The sequence below is a fragment of the Phocoena sinus genome, chromosome 3 (assembly GCF_008692025.1).
Source record: "Phocoena sinus isolate mPhoSin1 chromosome 3, mPhoSin1.pri, whole genome shotgun sequence".
Taxonomy (NCBI): domain Eukaryota; kingdom Metazoa; phylum Chordata; class Mammalia; order Artiodactyla; family Phocoenidae; genus Phocoena; species Phocoena sinus.
In genome coordinates this window covers 1,127,959-1,148,959 of record NC_045765.1, presented here as the reverse complement: position 1 = coordinate 1,148,959, position 21,001 = coordinate 1,127,959, and the positions used below count along the sequence as shown (strand labels likewise).

Genomic DNA, 21,001 nt, shown 5'->3' with positions numbered 1-21,001 from the left:
GACAGTGGCGGACTCTTGTGGGTTGGCGGAGCCGTCATGTGGTGCAGAGTCGACCACGTGGTGCAGTTGTGTTTAGGTATCTGGCGACCAGAGAATTACAGGCGTTCTTTCAACATATTTGTTCATTTATTCACCCACCCATCCACCTACAAGTGCGTTCTTTCATTTATTCAATCCATAGAATAAAGTAATAGAGATATTTGTTTACAGCAAATGTCTAATAGTCGAAAAATATTTATTGCACACCAACTCTAATGGCCAACAAAATGTTTGCTCTCATTACCTTGTATTGGGGTAGACGGACTATAAACTAGTATACTAGTACATAAATGAACAAATTTTACTTAATGGCAAGCGCTATGAAGTAAAAGTGGGGTGCTGTGATTGTGATGGGCGGGGGCAAGTTGGCTGGGATGATTAGGGAAGGCCTCTCTTTCACACGTGGATTTGGAGAACGGAAGGAAAGCACTCCAAGTACAGGAAACAGCGAAAATGAAGAGTAACAATTAAACTTGATGTCCTCAAGAGAGAAAAAACCGAGGGTGGGTAACGGGAAATTCCCTAGTAAATTAGCGTTAAAGTTGCCAGAAGCGTTCTCCCAACTCATTTTTATCCTACTTAAAACGCATGCACACTTAACACCCTGGGTTATTTTCATTTCTTTTGCAGAAATAAAGGAGGTGGGTTTTGGGGCCGGTTTAATTCTCGCAACTTTTTCTTTCTGGGTGTTTTAGACGGTTCAAGGTTTTGTGTTAACCGAGAACCCTAGATATAGGTCAGGTAGCTGCACTGTTCCAAAACACCTGTTGTTTGAAGTCGTGGATCCGTTCACTGAAGCTTTCTCAATGATACTTGCTTACATTTCTGTTTTTTAAATGAATGTGTGTTTAATTTAATTGACCAACTGGATTCAGCTAACATATGTGGCGCACCATCTCTGTTCATTAGACGCTAGAAGCTGGCCAGGATGCTGGGAGTGGGATAAGAGCCTGAGATTTGGGGAGCGACCACGTAGGACCTTAAGTGAGGGAGAAAACTTGTAAAACTAGCCAAATGCCCAACAAAGGTAGAAAGGAGGCAAGTACAAATTAATACAGGAGCTAGAAGCCCAAGCGAACTACTGGCAGAGAGAACCTAGCGAAGGCTCCGAGGTGCCAGCTGTGTGGGTTTCCATGGAAACGCCTCCCCGAAGGCTCTGCCCTCTCACCACTGAGAGCCAATGAAGGGCGGGGGTGGTTCCAGCGCATGCTCAGGAGGAGTCAGCGCCCGGGTGCACAGCCGCGGGTTGTGGGCGGAGCTGGGGTGCGCGTGCGCCCTGCCGTCCGGCGCACGCGTCTCCCAGCATTCAGTTGGTGCGCGGGCGGCTGGCACCTCAGTCCAGTAGGCTTCGGCGGTTGAGTGGAGGGAGGCTGACGGCTGTTACGCCGACGCAGGCCAGGTGGAGGGAGAGGTCGCCGGTGCACACCCGCCAGCCATGAAGCCCCCCGCAGGTACCGGCCGCCCATTGGTGTTGGCCCCGCTCGCCGGACCCAGGAGCCGCGCGCGCCCTCCCTCGGGGTGGCCCCTGGGGCCTAAGAGCGGAGCCCAGTGACTCTCGAGTGACCCGGGCCCAGGCAGGGGAGAGGGGTCAGCGAGCCCGGAACCCCGAACCCTCGGTTGCCGAATGAATGAACAACTTTAACAGCGCTTCACTCATTCGGCAAACTCCGTGTCGCTTTTGCTGAGGATGGGTCTGGCCCTTGGGTGGACTCTGAGGGAGTTCTAGACGCAGTTCCAGAGCCAGAGACGGACGTTCAACAGGCAAAAATTAAGCGAGGGCTTTAGACAGTCGTCGGTGCCGGGGCTGGTGGTGCTTCTTTAGGGAGGGCGGTCCTGGAGGACTTCTCGGTGGAGGTGGCATATCACTCAGCCTGGACCCCGTGGGGAGAAGCAGCTGTCCTGCGGGAGGAGCGTCCCAGGTGGTAGGAATCGCGAAGGCAAAGGCGGGGAGGCAAGCGCACCCGCAGGGCGTTTGGAGAGCAACAGGTCATTTTAGCTGGAACACGGCTGGGAGTCCCTATTATGGGAAGCACAAAGGGGCGCTATGGAAGGGTTGGTTTTCATTTAGGGGAGCGATGCCACCCGCATACTCTGTTTTAGAAAATCGCCCAGGATGTTGAGTGGTGCTTCCTGGAATTTTCTCTTGCCCACCTATCCTCCCTCTGTTCTTTCTGCAGCCCATTTCATGCTGATAATCATAATTACGCTTATTCAGGCCTCAGGGAGGCAGGACTGTTGTCTGCCTTGTTTGCTGCGGGATTGTTAGCTCAGAGACCTGGGACGTAGGTGACAATCAGTAAATATTTATGAAAAGAACGTGCCTGCTCCAAGTTTTCAAATCCTAGTTCCTCCAAAAGGTTTTCCCGACAATTCCACCTGACTCGGACCTCCCGCTTTTCCTGAGCTCCTGGAGCCCTTCTTTACCACCAGATTTAATGCAGACTCACGGTCCCTCTTGTGCAGTTCTTGAAATCCAGAATATTCTGCAAAGATATTCTCTAATTTGAAGCAGTCATTTGGCCAGAAAAATCGAACCTCTATTGAGGTGAAGAGGCTCCCCCCGCCACTTAGTGTGTATCAGTGGAAGTAAGCTGCCCGGCTTTGAACCCCACCTCTGTCGCTTGCTGGCTGTGGCATCATGGCAAACTCAGGATTCCCATCTGTGAAGTGGAGCCACATAGGGTGCAGAGTACAGAACTGCCTGAGAGTTCAGTGAGGTCAAAACACCCTGGAACACACAAGAAGGTTTTCAAGTGACAGCTGTTGTTTTTCTTTTAATTAATTTATTTATTTATTTATTTTTGGCTGCGTTGGGTCTTCGTTGCTGCGCGTAGGCTTTCTCTATTTGTGGCACACGGGGGCTACTCTTTGTTGCGGTGCGCAGGCTTCTCATTGTGGTGGCTTCTCTTGCTGCGGAGCACAGGCTCTAGGCGCGCAGGCTTCAGTAGTTGTGGCGCACGGGCTTAGTTGCTCCACAGCATGTGGGGTCTTCCTGGCCCAGGACTCAAACCTGTGTCCCCTGCATTGGCAGGTGGATTCTTAACCACTGCGCCACCAGGGAAACCCGACAGCTGTTGTTATAGGACCACAGTCTTGTATCCAAAAACTCCTGGGGCTAGGGACGTCACAGTAATCAGGATTTACCCCTCTTTTAGAGAAGTAATACATTACAGATGTTCCAGGTTCCATTCAGGGAGGTTGGGGGTACCACCCTGCAGTGCAGTTATTCTTCCAGTGAAACGCAGGTATATGCCGGATGTCCCGCTCAGCACCGCTGACTTCTAGGGCGGGGCCTCTCCTGGGGACGGTCCTGGCTGCTGTGGGGTATTGAGCAGCACGCCTGGCCCCGCTGAGGCAGGAGCATCACTCCCTAGTGGTGACAACCACAGACGTCCCCAGACATCCCCCAGTGTCCCCTGGGGGCAGGATCACCTTGTGCTCTAGAGGACCAATTGCCCTGTGCGTCCCCAGAAAGCCCTGGGGCCTCGCCATCTGTTCTGGGAAACTGTGGGCTCTCCCCAGCCTGTTACTCTGACCCTGATTCCGAGCCTGAAGCAGACACGCCGGGTGTGGGGTTCTGTTTTCTGGGTCCAGCCTGTGCAGGAGACGCCCTGGACGTGGCGGCACCGTGCTCGGCCGTGAACTACCTCCGGTGGGATCTGAGTGCCCAGCAAATCGGGGAGCTCACCACCGAGCTCATCGAGGAGACCAAGCGCGTGTACGACCGCGTGGGCTCCCAGGAGCTCCAAGATGTGTCCTACGAGAACACACTCAAGGCGCTGGCCGACGTGGAGGTGTCCTACACAGGTGAGCCCTGCCCAGACTGGGCAACACCACCTCCTCCCCGGGGGCCCGGTGGAGAAAGGCAGCCTGGGCTGGCCAGCTTGCTCTGTCCCCGAGGGCCCAGAACGGCAGCGTCAGACAGTGTCTGCCAGTTCTCCTCTTGGGGAGCCGGCTCACGTGCCAGCCTTGAAACTGGAGCCCCTTCTCACCCCTGCCCGTGTGCCTGCCCGGGGATCTGTTTGTTTTCTCTGAGCCGCTGAACTTGGTCCCCTTTGGTTTTCTCCTCCCATGGCGCCCTGGGTCCCCTGATACCCTGAGGCGTCCTCATCGCCACCCCGTGGGTCCTTCCCTCTTCGCCTCCACAGTGTGTCTGCTGCCTTTGTATGTCAGATACACAGCTTGCCTCCCAGAGCCCCCTCTGCAGAGGTTGATGAGGCAGAGAACTCCGAGCCGAGGAGACCCCCTGTGCCCGAATCTCTAGAGCAGCTGTTTTTCTGCGAACCATCTAGAATCCCTGAATTCCAGCTGCGGGATTCTCACATGTCCCTGATGCCTCGCCATGCAGGGTCTACTTGCCCCTGGCCTGCAGGCTTAGACTCCAGAGGGTCCGCCCTGGGGGGACCCAGTGTGCCTTGGGCCCAAGGGTGAGGGCTGCGGCTCAGGCAGCGGATGGAGAGCCCGCAGGCTGGCTCTGCCCTCCAGTCCCCTGCTCTGGCGGGGGCGGGACAGGGGTGGCAGGCTCAGTCTCCCCTCTCATTTGTGGCAGGAGGCTCTGGAGGGTGGATGATGCAAATTCCCACCTCGGGAGGGACCCTGCCAGACATGATTTGGTCTCTCCTACTCCACTTCTGTGGCCTTTTCTTTCCATCTCCCCTCAGTAACCTGAGTAATTTTAAAGGAAACTAGAATTGGACCATGGCACTCCCCTCGACCAACTCCGGTGCCTTCCCACTGCCCTGGGGGTCAAGGTGGAAGCCCTCGACGTGGCCTCTGGGGCCCAGCCACACGCCGCCTTGCCCCTCATCCTGCACCCCGTCTGGGGGCTTCGTGCCAGCCGGGGAGCCCCTCCCTTCTGCGTGGCTGGGCGTCGGGTTCTTTGAGCACAGATTGAGCTCCGCCCAGCGCCCCTTCCTGTGCCCCGTCTCCCCACACCAGCCACCTGGACTAATCCCACACTCTGGTGTTTCGTTGTCATACTCGGTGCAGTAACAGTCTGCAAATCCCAAACGGACAGAAAAGGCTGTTTCTGTCCTTTTCACAGCTTGCTCTCGGGCCACCGGCATGAGACCCGCCCAGAGCCCCACCGTGTTTGGCCTAGTCAGCTGAGCCGGTGACTGCCCTGCAGAGGTTTCCACGCTGCAGCTGACCCACCAGACCTGGGCCATCTCGGTGGCCTGGAACCGTGGAAGCCACCAAACTGTGATGTTAATTCAGGTCTCCCCCATGCAAAGTATATGCTTTTTTAAACACTGCTGTGTTGAGATAGAATTCACATACCACGTAATCTGCCCACTTAAAGTATAGACGTCATTGGTTTTTAATGTATTTAGCATATCCAACCTTCACCACTCTCCAACTCCAGAGCCTTCCATCACCCCAAAAAGAAGCCCCGACCCCATCAGCAGTCACCCCCTGACAACACTAACCCACTGTGACTGTGGATCCTCCTGTTCTGGACGTTTCCCATCAATGGGATAACACACCGTGTGTCCTTCTGTGTCTGGCTTCTCTCACTGAGCATCGTGTTCTCAGGATCCGTCCACGTGTCAGCGAGTGTCGGGGCTTCACCCCTTTTCATGGCTGAGTGATGCCCCCGTGTGTGGAGGGACACGTGTCCAGTCATCTGCTGATGGCGTCTGGGTCGTGTCCACTGTTTGGTTACTACGGATCATGTCATGCTACTGTGATGGCGCGTGTAGAAGTTTTGGGTGGAGGATGTTCCGTTACTCTCAGGTGTGCACCTGGGGGTGGGTCTGCGGGTCATGTGGTGACTCAGCTGAAGCGTGTGCTCTCATAGCCGCCACGCGTTCTGTCTCACAAAGTGTCCACGTGTGCCGTGAAGTGCAAAATCTTTGGTGAGCTGCAGCGTAGCCATGGGCAGCCACGGCTCTTTTCTGGCACCGAGTCCCTTTGGCCTCTTCCGGTCTCATCCTACTCCCTGTTGCGATCCCTCTTGGCTTGGGGTGTCCTGAGCTAAGTTCCTTCTCTTTTGGAATGTGAGTCCCCGAGGACGGGGTAACTGCGCCCATCTCTAGCCTGGGGCTGGCACCCACCCGTTTCCACCCGGGGCCGTTTTCACACCTGTCCTGTCGTCTCCCTGTTTCAGTTCAGAGGAACATCCTTGACTTCCCGCAGCATGTCTCCCCATCCAAGGACATCCGGACAGCCAGCACGGAGGCGGACAAGAAGCTGTCCGAGTTCGACGTGGAGATGAGCATGAGGCAGGACGTGTACCAGAGGATCGTCTGGCTGCAGGTGAGCGCGCGATGGGACCTCTTCAGACTGGGTCGTTCCGCTCCCCGGGCTTTACGAGGTGTCAAGCTGGAGGCAGCCCCGCAGGTGGGCAGTGGGCACCACGGGCTGTGCGCTGGGCCTGGGGAAGGTGGTGAGTTTCACGGTGGGGCCGTTGGACCAAAGCAGACGACGTTAGAAACGTGACAAAGACGAGTGGGAGGGAGGAGAGGAAGCATAAAATGCCTTCCCGGGTCCACACGTTACCTCACTTTCCCGACCTTGCTGGGCACACCTAGAGGGGACGTCCAGTCTCCAACGTGAGGTGAGGGACAAGTAACACGTGTGTGCACTTCCTGCCTTCCTGTGGGTGCTCCGTGCAGCCGGCCGAGCACTGCTGCCTGTGTCGGGGGGACCACAGATACTTCTCACGTGGCTGGTGGGTGGTTCTTAGAACCCGCTGATGCGTATCCCTCGGGACCAGGGGAGGCCCCTGGGTGCTTTGTGCAGACACAAGGGCGGGGGCCTCTGAAAGCGCAGGCAGTGCTGCTTTTAACAGAAGTTTTCACTGACAGAATTAATTGTAGGTTCACGTGCAGTTGTAAGAAATGATTCAGAGTGGTCCCGGCTACTTGGCCCCGTTTTCCCCAATGTCACCTTTTGTGAAAGTAAAGTCAGCGTCCCAGCAGGCTCCTGACGTTGACACAACTGCCCGTGTCATCCGCTGCCCTGGGAAGGTCCCCAGCGGCTTTCGGTCTGGGTCTCTTCCCAGTCAGGCGAGCACTTGTGTACAGTTTCTGTGCGGACTTCAGTCTCCATTTCTCTGGGGTAAGTGCCCATGACTGCGGTTGCCGAGTCCTGCGATGGCTGCTTTGTTAGGAAGTTTTGCTTTCTAGGAAACTGGCCAACTCCTTTCCAGAGTGGCTGCACTGACTTGCGCGGCCTCCAGCGATGACTCCCCTGTTCTCTGCTGCCTCGCCAGCACTGGGCACCGTCTCGATGTTTTGCTGCGAGCAGAACTTTGGTTATCTTGTTCTAGGAGAAGGTCCAGAGTGACTCGCTGAGGCCAGAGGCGTCGCGGTACCTGGAGCGGCTGATAAGCCTGGGCAGGAGGAACGGGCTACACCTGCCCGAGGAGACGCAGGAGGTGAGCGCCTGGCCTGGGCCCCGTGTGCCTGCCTCTGCCCATCTTTCTGCCGCCTCAACCCCAGGAGGGAAGGTCCACGTGGACCAGCAGTCCCACTGCACCTGCTCTGCCCTCGGTCCTCAGGGTCACAGGGCTTCCCCAGAGCACGGGCGGCGTGGGCCCCTCTCTGCGTCCCGCCTCAGCCCCGCCTCAGCCGGGTCCCCCGCCCCCCGTGGCTTTGCTGGGAGGGTCTCAAGGAAGGACCGCCTCCTCCGAGCCCACTCCACCCTCAGCCCCCGCTCCCACAGAGCTTCCGTCCCGACGCCAGGCCCGTGGGGCTCCCATAGCAGCAGCTCTGTGACTGTCGGGTTTCTACGGTTCAGTTTGGACTCCATCTACCCGGAGTCAGAGCCCGCAGGTCAGGGCTCGGCCCACGCCGGCCACAGGTCCACGTCGTCCTTTGCGCTTGTGGCTGACAGGCTGTGTCAGGAGTTCCCACGCGCCCACCCCGAGTTCCATCCGTCGGCTAGCGCGGCCCCCCAGAACACAGGCACCCAGTCCACGGACCGGACCACCGGGTTATCATAAGGAGCAGCCAGGTGGCTGGAGGAGGTGTGGAGGCGTGGGGTGGGGCCGGGGCTTCCGGGCCACTTGCAGGCGCCCACCTGGCAGCTCTCTGAGCCCCGAGTTTACCGAGATTTTGTTCCATGAGCACGATTACATCGTTGGCCATGAGCCACTGATTCACGCTGCAGCCGCTGTCCCTCTCCCCTCCCAGGAGGTGGGCAGGCAGTGGGGCTGTAAGATGCACCCCACCCTGTGGCTTTAGGTTTAGGAGCTGTGTGCCAGGACTGGGGGCCAAGATCCGACGCGTTTCTCCTGTAATTCACAGCGCGGATCCCGCTGGGCACAGAGGCTGGGGGTGATGGGAGGCTGACGAGCGCGTCCGCCTTCACCCCCTCCCTCCTCTTTGGGCTGAGCCCTGTGGCCACGCAGGTTCCCAGTGGGCCCAGCCCCCCGGGGCCTGTCCCTTCAGGTCCTTCCAGTTACCTGACACCCCTCTGCCCCCAACGTGGACCCCAGAGCCCTCAGCTCTTCCCACCCCTGGTCCAGCAGGACGGGGTCCCCGCAGCGCCCTGGACAGGTGGGCGATGGGCAGCCCGGCCCCTCCCGGGAGGCAGCCTCGTGGGGTGGGGAGGGGGCCGGGCACGGCGAGCCACCCATGGTCGAGCGCGTCACCTCGGTGGGGGGCGTGTGGCGCCGTGGCTGCACGCGTCTTGACCTCTGGGATCAGACCCAGCTCTGCCACCAACCAGCTGGGTCCCCGGAGGCCGGTCACTGGACCCCGTTGTCCCTGTTCACCCTCTGCAACGTGCGTGCCCCGAGGACCCCCTCACAGGTGGTCGTGAGCGCTGACCGAGTCGGTTTGTGTGGAGGACAGAGAACAGTGAGGCCAGCAGATGAGGAAAGAGCTTGTCAGTCGCGGTTCTGGGCAGGGGCCCGCCTCGTCACCTAGGGCCTCCCGGGAGCACGAGGGTTCGGCAGCAATGAGGGGAGGGGTGGCTGGGGACTGGAGCCTGAGGTGTGCGTCCCCGGGAAGGAGCAGCTCAGGATCGGCTAGAATGATCCGGGGCTCTGGGCCTACCCAGGGTGATGAGCGCGGGGGGACGGTGGCCCCGAGTGTGGGAGCCCTGTACAGAAGGGGCTGGGGTGCATCCCTGCGCTGGCTGGTTTGCATCAGAAAGTGACAGAAGCGGTTAATGCAGGTACCAGGCCCGACCCAGGGCTCAGCGACAGTTCTCGTTACTCAAGAAAAACGCTGTCCCGCTTCGGCCGGTGCTGTGCCTTGTGGTGGAGGAAACCGGGACTCGGAGGACTGTGGGACTCCAGTCTCCAGGGTGGGCTGGGCGCGGGGGCCCCGAAGTCCTGCGGAGCGGCAGGCGCACGGAGCTTCGAGGCTGGGGGAGCCGAGGGTGTGCACGCTGGGGCTGCGCAGACCGCCTTGACGCTTGAGAACCACTGGCCGGAGGGACCACGGGGACGCCCGGGGAGGAGGGCGCCCAGGAGAGGCGGCCTGCTGGCGCGGGGCGAGGTCCTCAGTGCCGCCCCACCCTCCCAGGGCGCCCTGTGCTCCTGCCCAGTCGTGGCCCTTGGGGCCGTGAGGCTGCAGGGAGGCCAGTGTCTGGCACAGCGCCTGCTGCCTGCAAACGCCCGGCGTCCCTCGGGCTGCTTCTGAGCCAGGCGTGCCCGACGAGCCCCTGCTCCTGGCAGAGCCAGCGGGCACGCTCCCCCAGCGCCCCTCCTGTCCTCCGACAGGCATGGCTGTTCAGCCCGGGAGCGGGGCGGGCGCGCTGAGTCCTGGGCCGGGCAGGGGGTGCAGCCTGGGCAGGTCCTCAAGGCGTCCCTCCTGCTGCTGGCCCGGCAGGGGCCCCAGGGAGCCGGTGCCTTTCTCTGCACCCCACGTCGCTCCCTCCCCCAGGCTGGTCCATTTCTCCCTGTTTCTGAAAACCAGATAGACCCTGAAGGGACAGAAACTTAGCTCCTTTGAAATGGCTGAAGCTTAGGCTGTCACCTTGGGGTAACTCCTGTGGAGGGTCCTAACAGTTAGGACCCGAGGCCCTTTCTCTCCCATCTCCCTCCTCTCATCCGCCTCTTCTGCCTTAACCCCCCTCCGTGCCCCCGCCCCCCGATCTCACGGCCGTCTTCTTCCTTCAGAAAATCAAGAGCATCAAGAAGAAGCTGAGTCTCCTGTGCATCGACTTCAACAAGAACCTGAACGAGGACACGACCTTCCTGCCATTCACGCGCGAGGAGTTGGGTGCGTGCAGGCCCCGCGCGGGGGTGGAGAGGCGTCCGTGTGCCCCTGACCCCCGGGAGGGCCTTCTTCCGTGGGGGTGCTCAGAGTGTTTGGGTCCCAATGTTCTGGATCCTTCCTTGGGGGCGGTTGCGGTCTGTCTACCGAGATTCTGCCCCAAAGGGAGTTGTCCCCCAAGACCCCACCCCCACCCTGCTCTCTGTGATGTTTCTTTAATCTCACAGGGTCCTCCCCAGCCTGACCAGGCGTGGGGTCTTGAAGGGCTGGGGCCTGGGTGGCTTTTGCAACTTCTGCCCTCTTCCTCGAATGCTTTATTTTGAAAACTCACACCTGTAGGGAAGTGGCAAGAATAGCACCAGGGAGACCCCATGTGCTCCCCGGGCCCGGCCTCCCTACGTGGATGCCGTGTGTGCTGTTCCTGCGCCAGGGCCTCCGGACATGTCTCTAGGAGCAAGGGCACCTCCTGAGTCCCCGGGTGCAGGCAGCCCTCGGGAAGCAGAGCGTGGAGCGGTCCCCCAAGCCGTCCCGATGGCAGTCTTTACGTTTCTGGCCCCATCTGGCTTGAGCCAGGCCTCAGGCATTGCATTTAGTTCCTGTCTCTCCAGGCTCCTTCCCTGCTGATCGGTTCCTGAACCTTTTACAAACTTGCTTCCGTCTTGCCCACGCTGATAGTTTTGCAAAATCTAGGCCAGGTGGGCAGCGGCCTGTCAGTTCTGCCCGGGGTTCAGATGGGGCTGAGCATCGTTACCGGTTCTGTGTAACAGGCTGTTGCATAAGATGTGACACCTCGTTTGCCTCTGGGCGGGTGGGTTTTGGGGACACCCACGGATGCACGCTGACCCAGGCAGATGCTTCAGGTCCATCACGCCAACCTCTGCTGCCCTAACTTCTGGTCCCCAACCCCCTGTCCCGGGCAGCAAGACCCAGGTGGCTCCTGGGGTTCACGGGCCAAAGGGTGATCCCGGGCCTCCGGAAACTGGCAGCTGAATCTGCTGGCACAAGCTGTCCTGTGGGGCTGCTTTCCCCCCATCTGTCCAGCCCAGGGGCCCTGCTGTCATGGCCCGGCCTCCCGGGCGAGAGGGTGAACTCCAGCTCCATGCAGCAGACATTCAGAGCCCTGGTGACCTGTCTCACAGGGCTGGGGTGGCGGCTGGACATGTGTGGCCAGCCTGGTGGGGTTTGACCCCGTCTGCAGTTTCAGTTCCAGCTGAGCAGGAGCCTCGCTGGGTTATTTTCTCCGGTTGTGGAAGGATCCCTGGTGTCATTTTACAGAAACATAGATGGTGTGTTCTTTCTCTGTTTTCTCCCTGCTTCCTGTCCTTCCTCTCTCGCCCTCTCTCCCTCTCCCTCCCTCCCTCTCTTTCTCTACCTCTATCCCTCTCCTTCCCCCTCCCCCCTCCTTCCATCTCCCTCCCTTCCCCTCCTCCCTCTCCCCCTCTCCCTCCCTCCCTCTCTCCATCCCCTCCCTCCCTCTCTCAAGAGAGAGTCATACACACACATAACACTTTGGTTTCTTTCCCTAAATCTCAGTCCTAAGGCAATTTTCTCTAGGCGTCTTCTCTGTAAAGGCGCTATTCTCCGTTCACAGTCAGTCATTTCTCCAGAGAAGCTTGGAGGTTTGTTCCTCTCATTTGTTTTCACCCACTAGTCCTGTGTAATATCTTAGTTTGTATCTTCTTGTAAGTCAGAACTCACCCCCACTGCCCCACCCCACCCCCCAGTACTTGCTGACCAGTGTCTTTGTATGTGTGGGCTTCCAGGTCCTGGTCTTCCTGGTGGGGTGCGGTCCCCTGCTGTCATCACTTACTTAGATGCTCATTGTCCCAGTGTGGCCTCGAAGAGCCCCTCAAGTGGACGTGTCCCTGTGATTCTTCAAGCACCTGCTATTTGACACAGGGTGGGCCGGGCTCACTTTGTCCTCTCCCTGGCCCAGCCCGGCCTGGCCCTGGTGGGATAGTCAGAACGAAGGTCTGGCTGCTGGGTGTGCGCCCAGATGCTGGGAGCTATTGCTTCTAGGCCCCCTCAGCTGACGAGAGCTGTGTGCACACACGCGCACAGACACACATCCATGAGTGCCTACCAGTGCCTTCAGCTCAGGTCGAGCATCTAGGGATTCGCCTCGTGGCACCCCTTCCATGCTTTCACCACCTTGTCCAACAGTGAGAACCGGCTCCTGGGTAAGTGTGAGGCTGAGAGAGAGTCACAGGGTCTTCCAGTCCCAGTAGGGAGGAAGAGCCGGTTCGGGGCGAGGGTGGCTCTCCCTCAGCTGTTTCTTGTTGGGTTAGGGTTAGAGTCACGGGCACACCTGTCGGGGCCTGCCGAGACGGCCCACCTGAGGGGGATCCTCTAGGGTTCCTCCACCCCTCCCTCAGCTCCCAGGCCCCAGGCCCCAGGCCCCAGGGCTGAGCTGGGTGGCGAGGCTGGGGCATGAGGGGTGGTGGCCTTGCATCGCCCAGGCTGTGAGGCACAGGTCCCTGGAGGTTTTAGTCTGAGGGCGATGCACCCGGGTCTCCATGCTAAGAGGACAGGCCAGGTTGGAGGCCAGCCATTGCAGCAGTGCTGACAGCTGGGATGGGGCGGGGGCACTGCCCAGTCAGGGCTGCCTGGCGGGTTCTGCCTTCCACTGGTGCCATCCACCCAGAAAGGACACAGAGGAGACGGCAGCCCATGCCATCCCGGGGTGGATGCCGTCCTGGGCTGGAGCCTGTCCTGGGGTGGACGCCGTCCCAGGGTGGACACTGTCCCGGGTGGACGCTGTCCCAGGCTGGAGCCTGTCCCGGGGTGGACACCGTCCTAGGGTGGACGCTGTCCCGGGGTGGGCACTGTCCCGGGTGGACGCTGTCCCAGGCTGGAGCCTGTGCCGGGGTGGACACCGTCCTAGGGTGGACGCTGTCCCGGGGTGGGCACTGTCCCGGGGTGGAGCCTGTCCCAGGGTGAACGCCGTCTGCAGGTGCAGGCTGGCCTGGGTGGAGCTGAACATAGCTTTTCCTCCCCGAGGGCATCTTGATGAGGAGAGCAGCAGCTGTCTGAGGCGGGAGAGCCCTTGACGTGGCTCCTTTGGGTGCAGAGGTGGGAAGTGGGCGTTTGGGTAGGCCGCACCGGGCACTGTGCTCCCTGCTGGCTCCCATTCCTCACTTCCCATGCGGGAGGGACGCCCTCCCTTCCCACCTGGGTCGGGCAGCCCACGGGGTCCTTTCAGAGCTCCCCGATTTGGCTCCCACAGGAGGGCTCCCTGAGGATTTCCTGAACTCGCTGGAGAAGACCGAGGATGAGAAGTTGAAGGTCACCCTCAAGTACCCGCACTACTTCCCCCTCCTGAAGAAATGCCACGTGCCCGAGACCAGGAGGAAGGTGGAGGAGGCCTTCAACTGTCGGTGCAAGCGGGTGAGGAGCCCGCCTCTGCCGGCTCAGTGCCCGGAGGGGCCCACGAGCTCGCTCCGCCCCTAGCAGGTGTCCGGGGGTCTGCCTCCGTCCCCCAGGCTCCCCGGGGCAGGGGTCTGAGCCTCTTCCTGAGCTCGTGCTTCTGCTCCCTCGCTCTCGAGCCTTAGCCTCAGGTCCTCTCCCTCTCGGGTGTTGCCGGATGCCCGAGGAGCTCAGATTCACAGAGGTCCCCCCCATCCCCTCTCTGTGCCTAGCATGTGGGCCTGGCCTTCTCGCTGTGGCCCGGGCACGGCCTTGACATTCAGACATCGGGTTCTGCAAGGACACTTGTGTTTGGTCCATACCGCGTGTGGCTGCAGTCTGCTTCTCCCATTTAGCATCTTCAGTAGATGGGGGCTGTGCATGAGCCCTTCATCTTCCCCGCAGACACCACTGGTGCTCGCTCGGCCTCGCGGGGGATGCGGGGGGCACGGGGGACAGTCCTGTGTCCCCGCCTTCTCGGCCTGCAGACAGGCCACGTTGGTCCTGTGGTGACTGGGGGCTCCCAGGAGAACCCCACCGCAGAACCGGAGAGGTGGCCCCCGAGAAGGTGGCGTACGCCTGGGGCCGGGCCTCATCCGTGAGCCACGGGCCACCTGCAGCAACAGGTGTCTCACCGTCCAGGGGCTGGGTGTTCGGGCGCCGTGGGGTTGAGCTGCTGTCTGCACGGCAGCCGTGTTTGTCTTGTTGAGCCCGGGGAGGCCCCTTGGTGGCTCCTGGAGAGCCTGGCCGCATTGCTTCCCGCCCTTGGCCTTAGAGCCCATCACGGTTCACGATCTTTCTGGTTCCGAAGGACCTGTCTATAAAGACCACATGGTAGGACAGCACCAAAGTGTCTAGAAACCTGGGCCAGGAGGAGGAGGGAGGGGTATTGGCTGTGCGCGCCAGCGGCCTGAGAGCCCTGCCCACCTGCAGAGACCTGGCCCGGGGCCCCACGGGGAGGGCATGGCCCATGGTCCCCAGCGCCGGCCATCTCTGGGTTCCAGGAGAACTGCGCGATCCTTGGGGAGCTGGTGAGCCTGCGGGCCCAGAAGTCCCGCCTGCTGGGGTTCAGCACGCATGCCGACTACGTGCTGGAGATGAACATGGCCAAGACCAGCCAGGTGGTGGCCACTTTCCTAGGTAACCCTGCCTCCCCCTGGGGCCCAGTGGGGAGCGGGGTCAGGCGGACCTGGACTGGACACGGTGCTGCCTGAGACCCCACTGTGTCAGCCTGGGGGTCACCTTCCCAGACCCTTCATTATGCCTCGAGGGGCGCGGGGTTGGGGGCGGCTGGGGAGCCGCCCCAGGGACGTAGCCGAGCCTCTCCCCTCCGCCCACAGATGAGCTGGCCCAGAAGCTGAAGCCCCTCGGGGAGCAGGAACGGGCCGTGATCCTGGAGCTAAAGGAGGCCGAGTGCCAGAGGCGGGGCCTGCACTTTGACGGGCGCATCAACGCCTGGGACATGCGCTACTACATGAACCAGGTGGAGGAGACGCGCTACCGCGTGGACCAGAACCTGCTCAAGGAGTACTTCCCCATGCAGGTGGTCACGCGCGGGCTGCTGGGCATCTACCAGGAGCTGCTGGGGCTGACCTTCGACCTGGAGGAGGGCGCCACCGTGTGGCACGAAGATGTGACGCTCTACACGGTCCGGGACACGGCCTCGGGCAAGGTCATCGGCAAGTTCTACCTGGACCTCTACCCTCGGTGTGTGCTTGGGGGAACGTGTCGGCCATGGGCCGGGGATCCTCTGCGGAAGCTGGGCCTCACCCCGCGTCCCTCCCCAGGGAAGGGAAGTACGGGCATGCGGCCTGCTTCGGCCTGCAGCCCGGCTGCCTGCGGCAGGACGGGAGCCGCCAGATCGCCATCGCGGCCATGGTGGCCAACTTCACCAAGCCCACGCCCGACGCACCCTCCCTGTTGCAGCACGATGAGGTGGAGACCTACTTCCACGAGTTTGGGCACGTGATGCACCAGCTCTGCTCCCAGGTGGGTGCGGGCGCGGGGCTGCGGGCAGGAGCGGGGGAGGGCCCAGGTGCACATGGTCCTCAGGCATGTCCTCGCCGCGGGATTCTTCAGCCGACGTCACCCCGGACGTGGCAACGCCCTCGGTGTCAGCTTCCATCGTCAAACCCCACTCACTGAGCAGGTAAACAACGGAAATGGATGTCCTGGAGGCTCTGGAGGCTGGAAGCCACTGATCAAGGTGTCAGGGCTGGTTCCTTACATGTTAAATACATGTACTCAAGAGTTGCCTTTAAAAAAGAAAAGAAAGGAACGTTGCCTGCAAGTCTGGTGACAGCCAGTGATGAGAACCAGAGGGAAGGCTCTGGGGCCGGGAACGCCGCGCCCAGTGAGGCCCTGGGGCTGCTGCCAGTCTCGGTGGAGGCTCAGCAAGTCCCAGTGACTTCCCCACGTGGGACCCCCAGCTGAGCGGCCGGGCCCAGGACCCACTGCTTGCTCAGTCTTCCTGCGGTCAGCCCTCCGTCCCGAGAGCGATGCTGTCACAGGCTGCACCGGAGCACATGGGGACAGTTCACTGAGCTGTGCAGCCGTCACTACTGCCATGTTTTGGAACATTTCCATCACCCCGAAAGTGTCCCACATGCCCTTAGCTATCACTCCCTCCCCAGCCCATGACAACCAGGAACCCACTCTCTGACTCTGTGGATCTACCTGTTCTGGACGTTTCCCATCAGTGGAGTCACACCCTGTGGGTCCTTCTGTGTCTGGCTTCTCTCACTGAGCATCGTGTTCTCAGGGTCCGTCCACGTGGTAGTGAGTGTCAGGGCTTCACCCCTCTGTGTGGCTGAGGGATGTCCCCGTGTGTGGAGGGACCTCTTATTACTAGTATGTTTATGAGCAGAAGGTTTTGACTTTGAAGTTCAGCCTATTAACTGTTTTCTTGCACGTTTTGTGTCCTATGGAAAAAATCCTTCTCTAACCCGAGGTACTGAGTTTCTCCTGTCTAGTTTCTTCTGCCTTTTCTGCCTAGAAGTTTTGTAATCAAGCCTTTAATTTTGTTGTTGTCCACTATGGTGGAGTGTTGTCTGTGGTGTGAGGCTGGGGGTCCCCCTCTGTCACCACGTTGTCGCCACCGATCCCCACGCAGCCACATGTGATGTGTGTTTCTGTTTAAAGACACCTGGTCTGATAGCAATTGTTGATTCACTCACGGCGGGGTTGTAACCCTCGCCTGAAGGAAGCTCGTCTGACACACGCACTGTCCCCGTGAGCACGTCACCGCCCTCCTGCACTTGGGACACCGGCCAACACTTCAGCTCTATGCTCGGAGCCATGTCGAGCAGAGAAATCACCCCAGAAACACAAAAATGCACACATTGGAGCATTCAGCAGACCGTGAGAAGGACGCTAGTTTGCAACTGGGGCTTGGAACCGGAAGTTGGGGGTCAAGTGACCCAGGAGTGAGGAGGCAGCGTCTGCCCTGCTCCCTGGGGCCTGGGAAGGACATGCCGGGGTCACTGGGCTCGTGTGGACCCACACCTGCCGGGCCTGGGTTCCAGCCGCACTCCGTCAGGCGCCGTGTATTCAGGAAGAATTTCAGGCACGAAAGAGGAGCAAAGAGCGCCTGCCAACGGCCGCCATCCGGTTGCGCCATGTCCGCACCTTTGCCTCCTGGGTGCGGGGCTTTGGCTGGAGAGTGTTGGCTCCGTGGGTGGGGAGGGGGCGCGGTGATCCACGGGGTGGCGGGCTCTCTGCACCCCTGTGTTCCGGGCAGGTCTGGGGTCCGGGTGGGCCCTCCTGCAGCTCCACAGCCTGCCTTGCAGGCCGAGTTCGCCATGTTCAGTGGGACACACGTGGAGCGGGACTTCGTGGAGGCACCTTCGCAGATGCTGGAGAACTGGGTGTGGGAGGTGGAGCCGCTGCTCAGGATGTCCCAGCACTACCGCACGGGCAGCGCCGTCCCCCAGGAGCTGCTGGACAAACTCATCAAGTCCCGGCAGGCCAACACAGGTGCGGCCGGGCCAAGGGAAGGGAAGGGGGCTCCCAGACCGCCCGGCTGGAGAGGGCGGCCTGGACACAGAGCCAGTCCCACGTCTCCTTCCTCCTGCCCCCCAGGCCTCTTCAACCTGCGCCAGATCGTCCTGGCCAAGGTGGACCAGGCCCTGCACACGCAGACGGCCGCAGACCCAGCCGAGGAGTATGCCCGCCTCTCCCAGGAGATCCTCGGGGTCCCAGCCACGCCAGGTAGCCACGCGCGAGGCAGGCCCACCTTAGGGGTTGGGGTGGCGGCCACTGCCCGGGTCAGGAAGATCGTCTAGTGGTGTGTGAAGGGGGACCGACCGACACCCTCCGGCCGAGGCCGTCGGACCTCTGGCCTCTTCCCGCCTCGGTTCTTGGGCTGGTCCCTCCCTCTGTGGCCCGTGGAGGCCAAGGGTGGGGTGGGCGGCTCAGCAGGTGCTTTCTGGAGAGCCTGGAAGGGGCAGGAGAGGGCTTCATACCCCGGACGGAACGCATCCACAGGTTTGCACGTGCATGTCGGTGTGGACATGCGGTTCACTCCCTCGTGAGCGCTTTAATCCGTGCTCTCCCCGTGGCGGAGGGTGAGCCCTGATTCACCCCTCGGAGCCTCGGCAGCTGACTTGTAAGAGGCTTAGAGGTGAACCCTCATGAGCTTCAGCAGAAAGTGGGCAAAGATTTATTTGTGTCCCTCCACTGAGTTGCCCGCAAGGTCCCTGTTTTCTTGAAGTGTTGAGCCAATTCTCCCTCTAGTGGCAGGGGTCTCAGACAGGGCTGCTTTGAGGCCCCCGCTCTCGGGAAGGGGCACTGAGGGGCCAGGGGGCCGGGCAGGAGCCTCTCCACGTGTGTCCCAGGGACCAACATGCCCGCGACCTTCGGCCACCTGGCAGGCGGCTACGACGCCCAGTACTATGGCTACCTGTGGAGTGAGGTGTACTCCGCGGACATGTTCCACACACGCTTCAAGCAGGAGGGCGTCCTGAGTGGCAAGGTGAGAGGCCGGCCTGCTGCGCAGACCAAGACCGCGGTCCTCGGCCTGGGCCTAGATGCCTGTGCCACCCGCCTGGGCCTGCCCGGCCCTGAGGACCCTGCCCTGGTCCTCCTGCTCCCCTGCCCTTTGTTCAGCCACAGCAGAGGTGGCTACACCCACACCCCCAGATCCCCTCCCTTGGGTGCTGCTGGCCCCTGGAGCCACGGGTGGGGCTACTCCACCCTCCTGCAGCCCCGCCCCCTCTCGGCAGGTGGGCATGGACTACAGAAGCTGCATCCTGAGGCCAGGCGGCTCCCAGGACGCCAGCGTCATGTTAAGGCTCTTCCTGGGTCGGGACCCCAAGCAGGACGCCTTCCTCCTGAGCAAAGGGCTGCAGGTTGAGGACTGCGAGCCGCCAGCCTGCTGACGGCACGGGGTTCTGCCCACCCCAGTGGGCCGGGTGCCTTAGTGCCCCACCGGGGCAGGGGAGGGGCCGCGTGTCCCCCCAGCCCCTGAGTCCCCGGCGGCCGGCCTGGGCCAAAAGTCTCCACCTGGATGTGTCTAGAGAGCCTGGCGTCAAGGCTCCCACTTGTTGCACTAATACAGCCCCTTCCTGGGGAGCTTTCCTGGTTAAAACATGGTTCTTTGAAACGGAGGCATTAAAAAAAAGGCTCCAGTCCTGGTCTCTGACTGCCATCCCTTCCACCACAGGAGTGGCATGGGGGCCATCACTCTGGCAGGAGTTCTGACCTTGGTCGGGGATCGGCCCTGGGGCCGTTGAAGGCTGCTCTCCGCTGGTGACGCGTCTGGGTCACTGGGAGACGGCTGAGCTGTGGGGTGAGTTCAGGCGGGGATGGCCCCCCCACCCTCGCCGGGCCGGCTCTCCAGTGACGTGGTGTCAGTCTCCTGCCAGCCTCTCGCCCGTCACTGTTTGGCATGTCGGGGGCTGTGATTGGCGGGAGCTGGTTCTGGCGGTGGGCACAGCTGCGGGGAGCCCGGCCGTGGCTGGCCCTGTCCCCGTGCCCTGTCCTGCTCACGGCCGGCCGGCTCTGCTCCCTCTGGTCACCGGCAGTTCGTGAAGTCTGGGCCACAGCAAGGGGCTGTCTTTCTGGGTCCTAGCAGTTCTTCCCAAAGGCCTTAGAAGTGTTTTTTGGTGGCAGTAGGAGTTCAGAGAGGGTGCTGCACCACTGGAGCGGGTAGGGTGGGCTGGACCGTCCTGTGTGTCCTTCCCTGGCCTTTGAGCTCCTCGGGAGCCCTGCCTCCAGCCCTTTGTCCCCACAAAGGACGCCAGGCAGCGGAGCGAGGGCGCGGGCAGCGCCCTGACCTTCTCCCTGGGGCCCAGGCGGGCAGGCCGTGCCACGCTCTGTCCTCCCCTCAGCCCGCCCGCCCGTTCTCACCCGCCCTGGGCCAGTCGGCTGTGGACCAGGCTGTGGTGTCTGCCCTTCTGCAGCACTGGCTCAGCTCTCTGCACCCACTTCTGTGCCTTCTGTGTTCTGGGCTGGTCGCTGGCCCAGAGCCAGTGGGTGGGTGCCCCGTGGCCAGGAGGGCTGTTCGTATGAATTACCTGGGGCTCGAAAAGGAGCACAACCTGCCTTCCGTCCGGGCACCTCTCGATGGATATGGAAGTGGCGTGTCGGGGCCTGGGGGCTGCTCGTCTTCCTCTGCACCGAGCCCCCAGACGGTCCCCAGCTGGTGCAAAATCCAGGTGTGGCGTTGGCACCCCAGCTGTGTGCTGGGCAGTCTGTTGCAGGAGCCACAGGCCTCGGGCCGGTGGGCCACAGGGTTCCCAAGCGGGCAGGTCAGGACCGAGAGGGTGAGGCCTTTCCCCAGGTCCAGGGCCCAGACTGAATGCCGGCTGGAGGCCCATCTGCTCACTGCCCACCCCCCAGCCCCCGCCCTCGCACCAGCCCCCAGCGCTGAGCTCAGGTGTTTGATGCCCAGGCTCCGTGGTCACTGAAGGACTTGGAAGCAGGTTGCCCCACAGAGGCTGTTGTTCTCAGAGCCCTGGGCAGGGGGCAGGGAGGACAGGCACAGAGCCTTGCTGGGGTGTGGTCGCCAGGGCAGCCGGAGCAGCCTCCACACAGTAAGTAAGGGCATCTCACCAAAAGCAGTGCATTTCTCCAGCCGCCCTGGGAGCTGAGCTCAGGTCCTGGCGCAGGAAGGGCCAGCGGTGCAGCTGTTACCTGTCACTAGGGGGTCGTGCCACCTCTTAGATCCTCCCCCTGTCCCCTTCAGGGGTTGCGACAGGACCCCTGCAAATCGGGTTGTCACTCCTCCCCATCCCCTACCCCTCCTCCATGAGGGTGGAAGGAACACATTTTTAAAAAGGATGGAGTTTGGGCTTCTGGTGGCACAGTGGTTAAGAATCCGCCTGCCAATGCACGGGACACGGGTTCGAGCCCTGGTCCGGGAAGTTCCCACATGCCGTGGAGCA

The 21,001-nt window shown here is 61.1% G+C and overlaps 1 protein-coding gene across 5 annotated transcripts; it reads left to right on the top strand.

Moving 5' to 3' along the window:
* The first annotated feature begins 1,321 nt into the window (after positions 1 to 1,321).
* Positions 1,322 to 19,243, top strand: THOP1 (thimet oligopeptidase 1). Of its 5 annotated transcripts, none has more exons than XM_032628047.1 (13): positions 1,322 to 1,490; positions 3,634 to 3,846; positions 6,149 to 6,297; positions 7,313 to 7,420; positions 10,115 to 10,217; positions 13,438 to 13,598; positions 14,621 to 14,756; positions 14,957 to 15,323; positions 15,404 to 15,605; positions 17,405 to 17,591; positions 17,697 to 17,825; positions 18,452 to 18,588; positions 18,839 to 19,243. In XM_032628047.1, the coding sequence occupies exons 1-13, from the start codon at positions 1,475 to 1,477 to the stop codon at positions 18,992 to 18,994; spliced, it is 2,064 nt and encodes a 687-aa protein (XP_032483938.1). In that variant the 5' UTR covers positions 1,322 to 1,474; the 3' UTR covers positions 18,995 to 19,243. The 5 variants fall into 5 exon arrangements, with proteins under 5 accessions (XP_032483938.1, XP_032483942.1, XP_032483940.1 ...); XM_032628051.1 differs by having other exon boundaries at positions 1,354 to 1,490; positions 14,621 to 14,737; positions 15,160 to 15,323; XM_032628049.1 differs by having other exon boundaries at positions 1,354 to 1,490; positions 18,488 to 18,588.
* Positions 19,244 to 21,001: the final 1,758 nt, after the last annotated feature.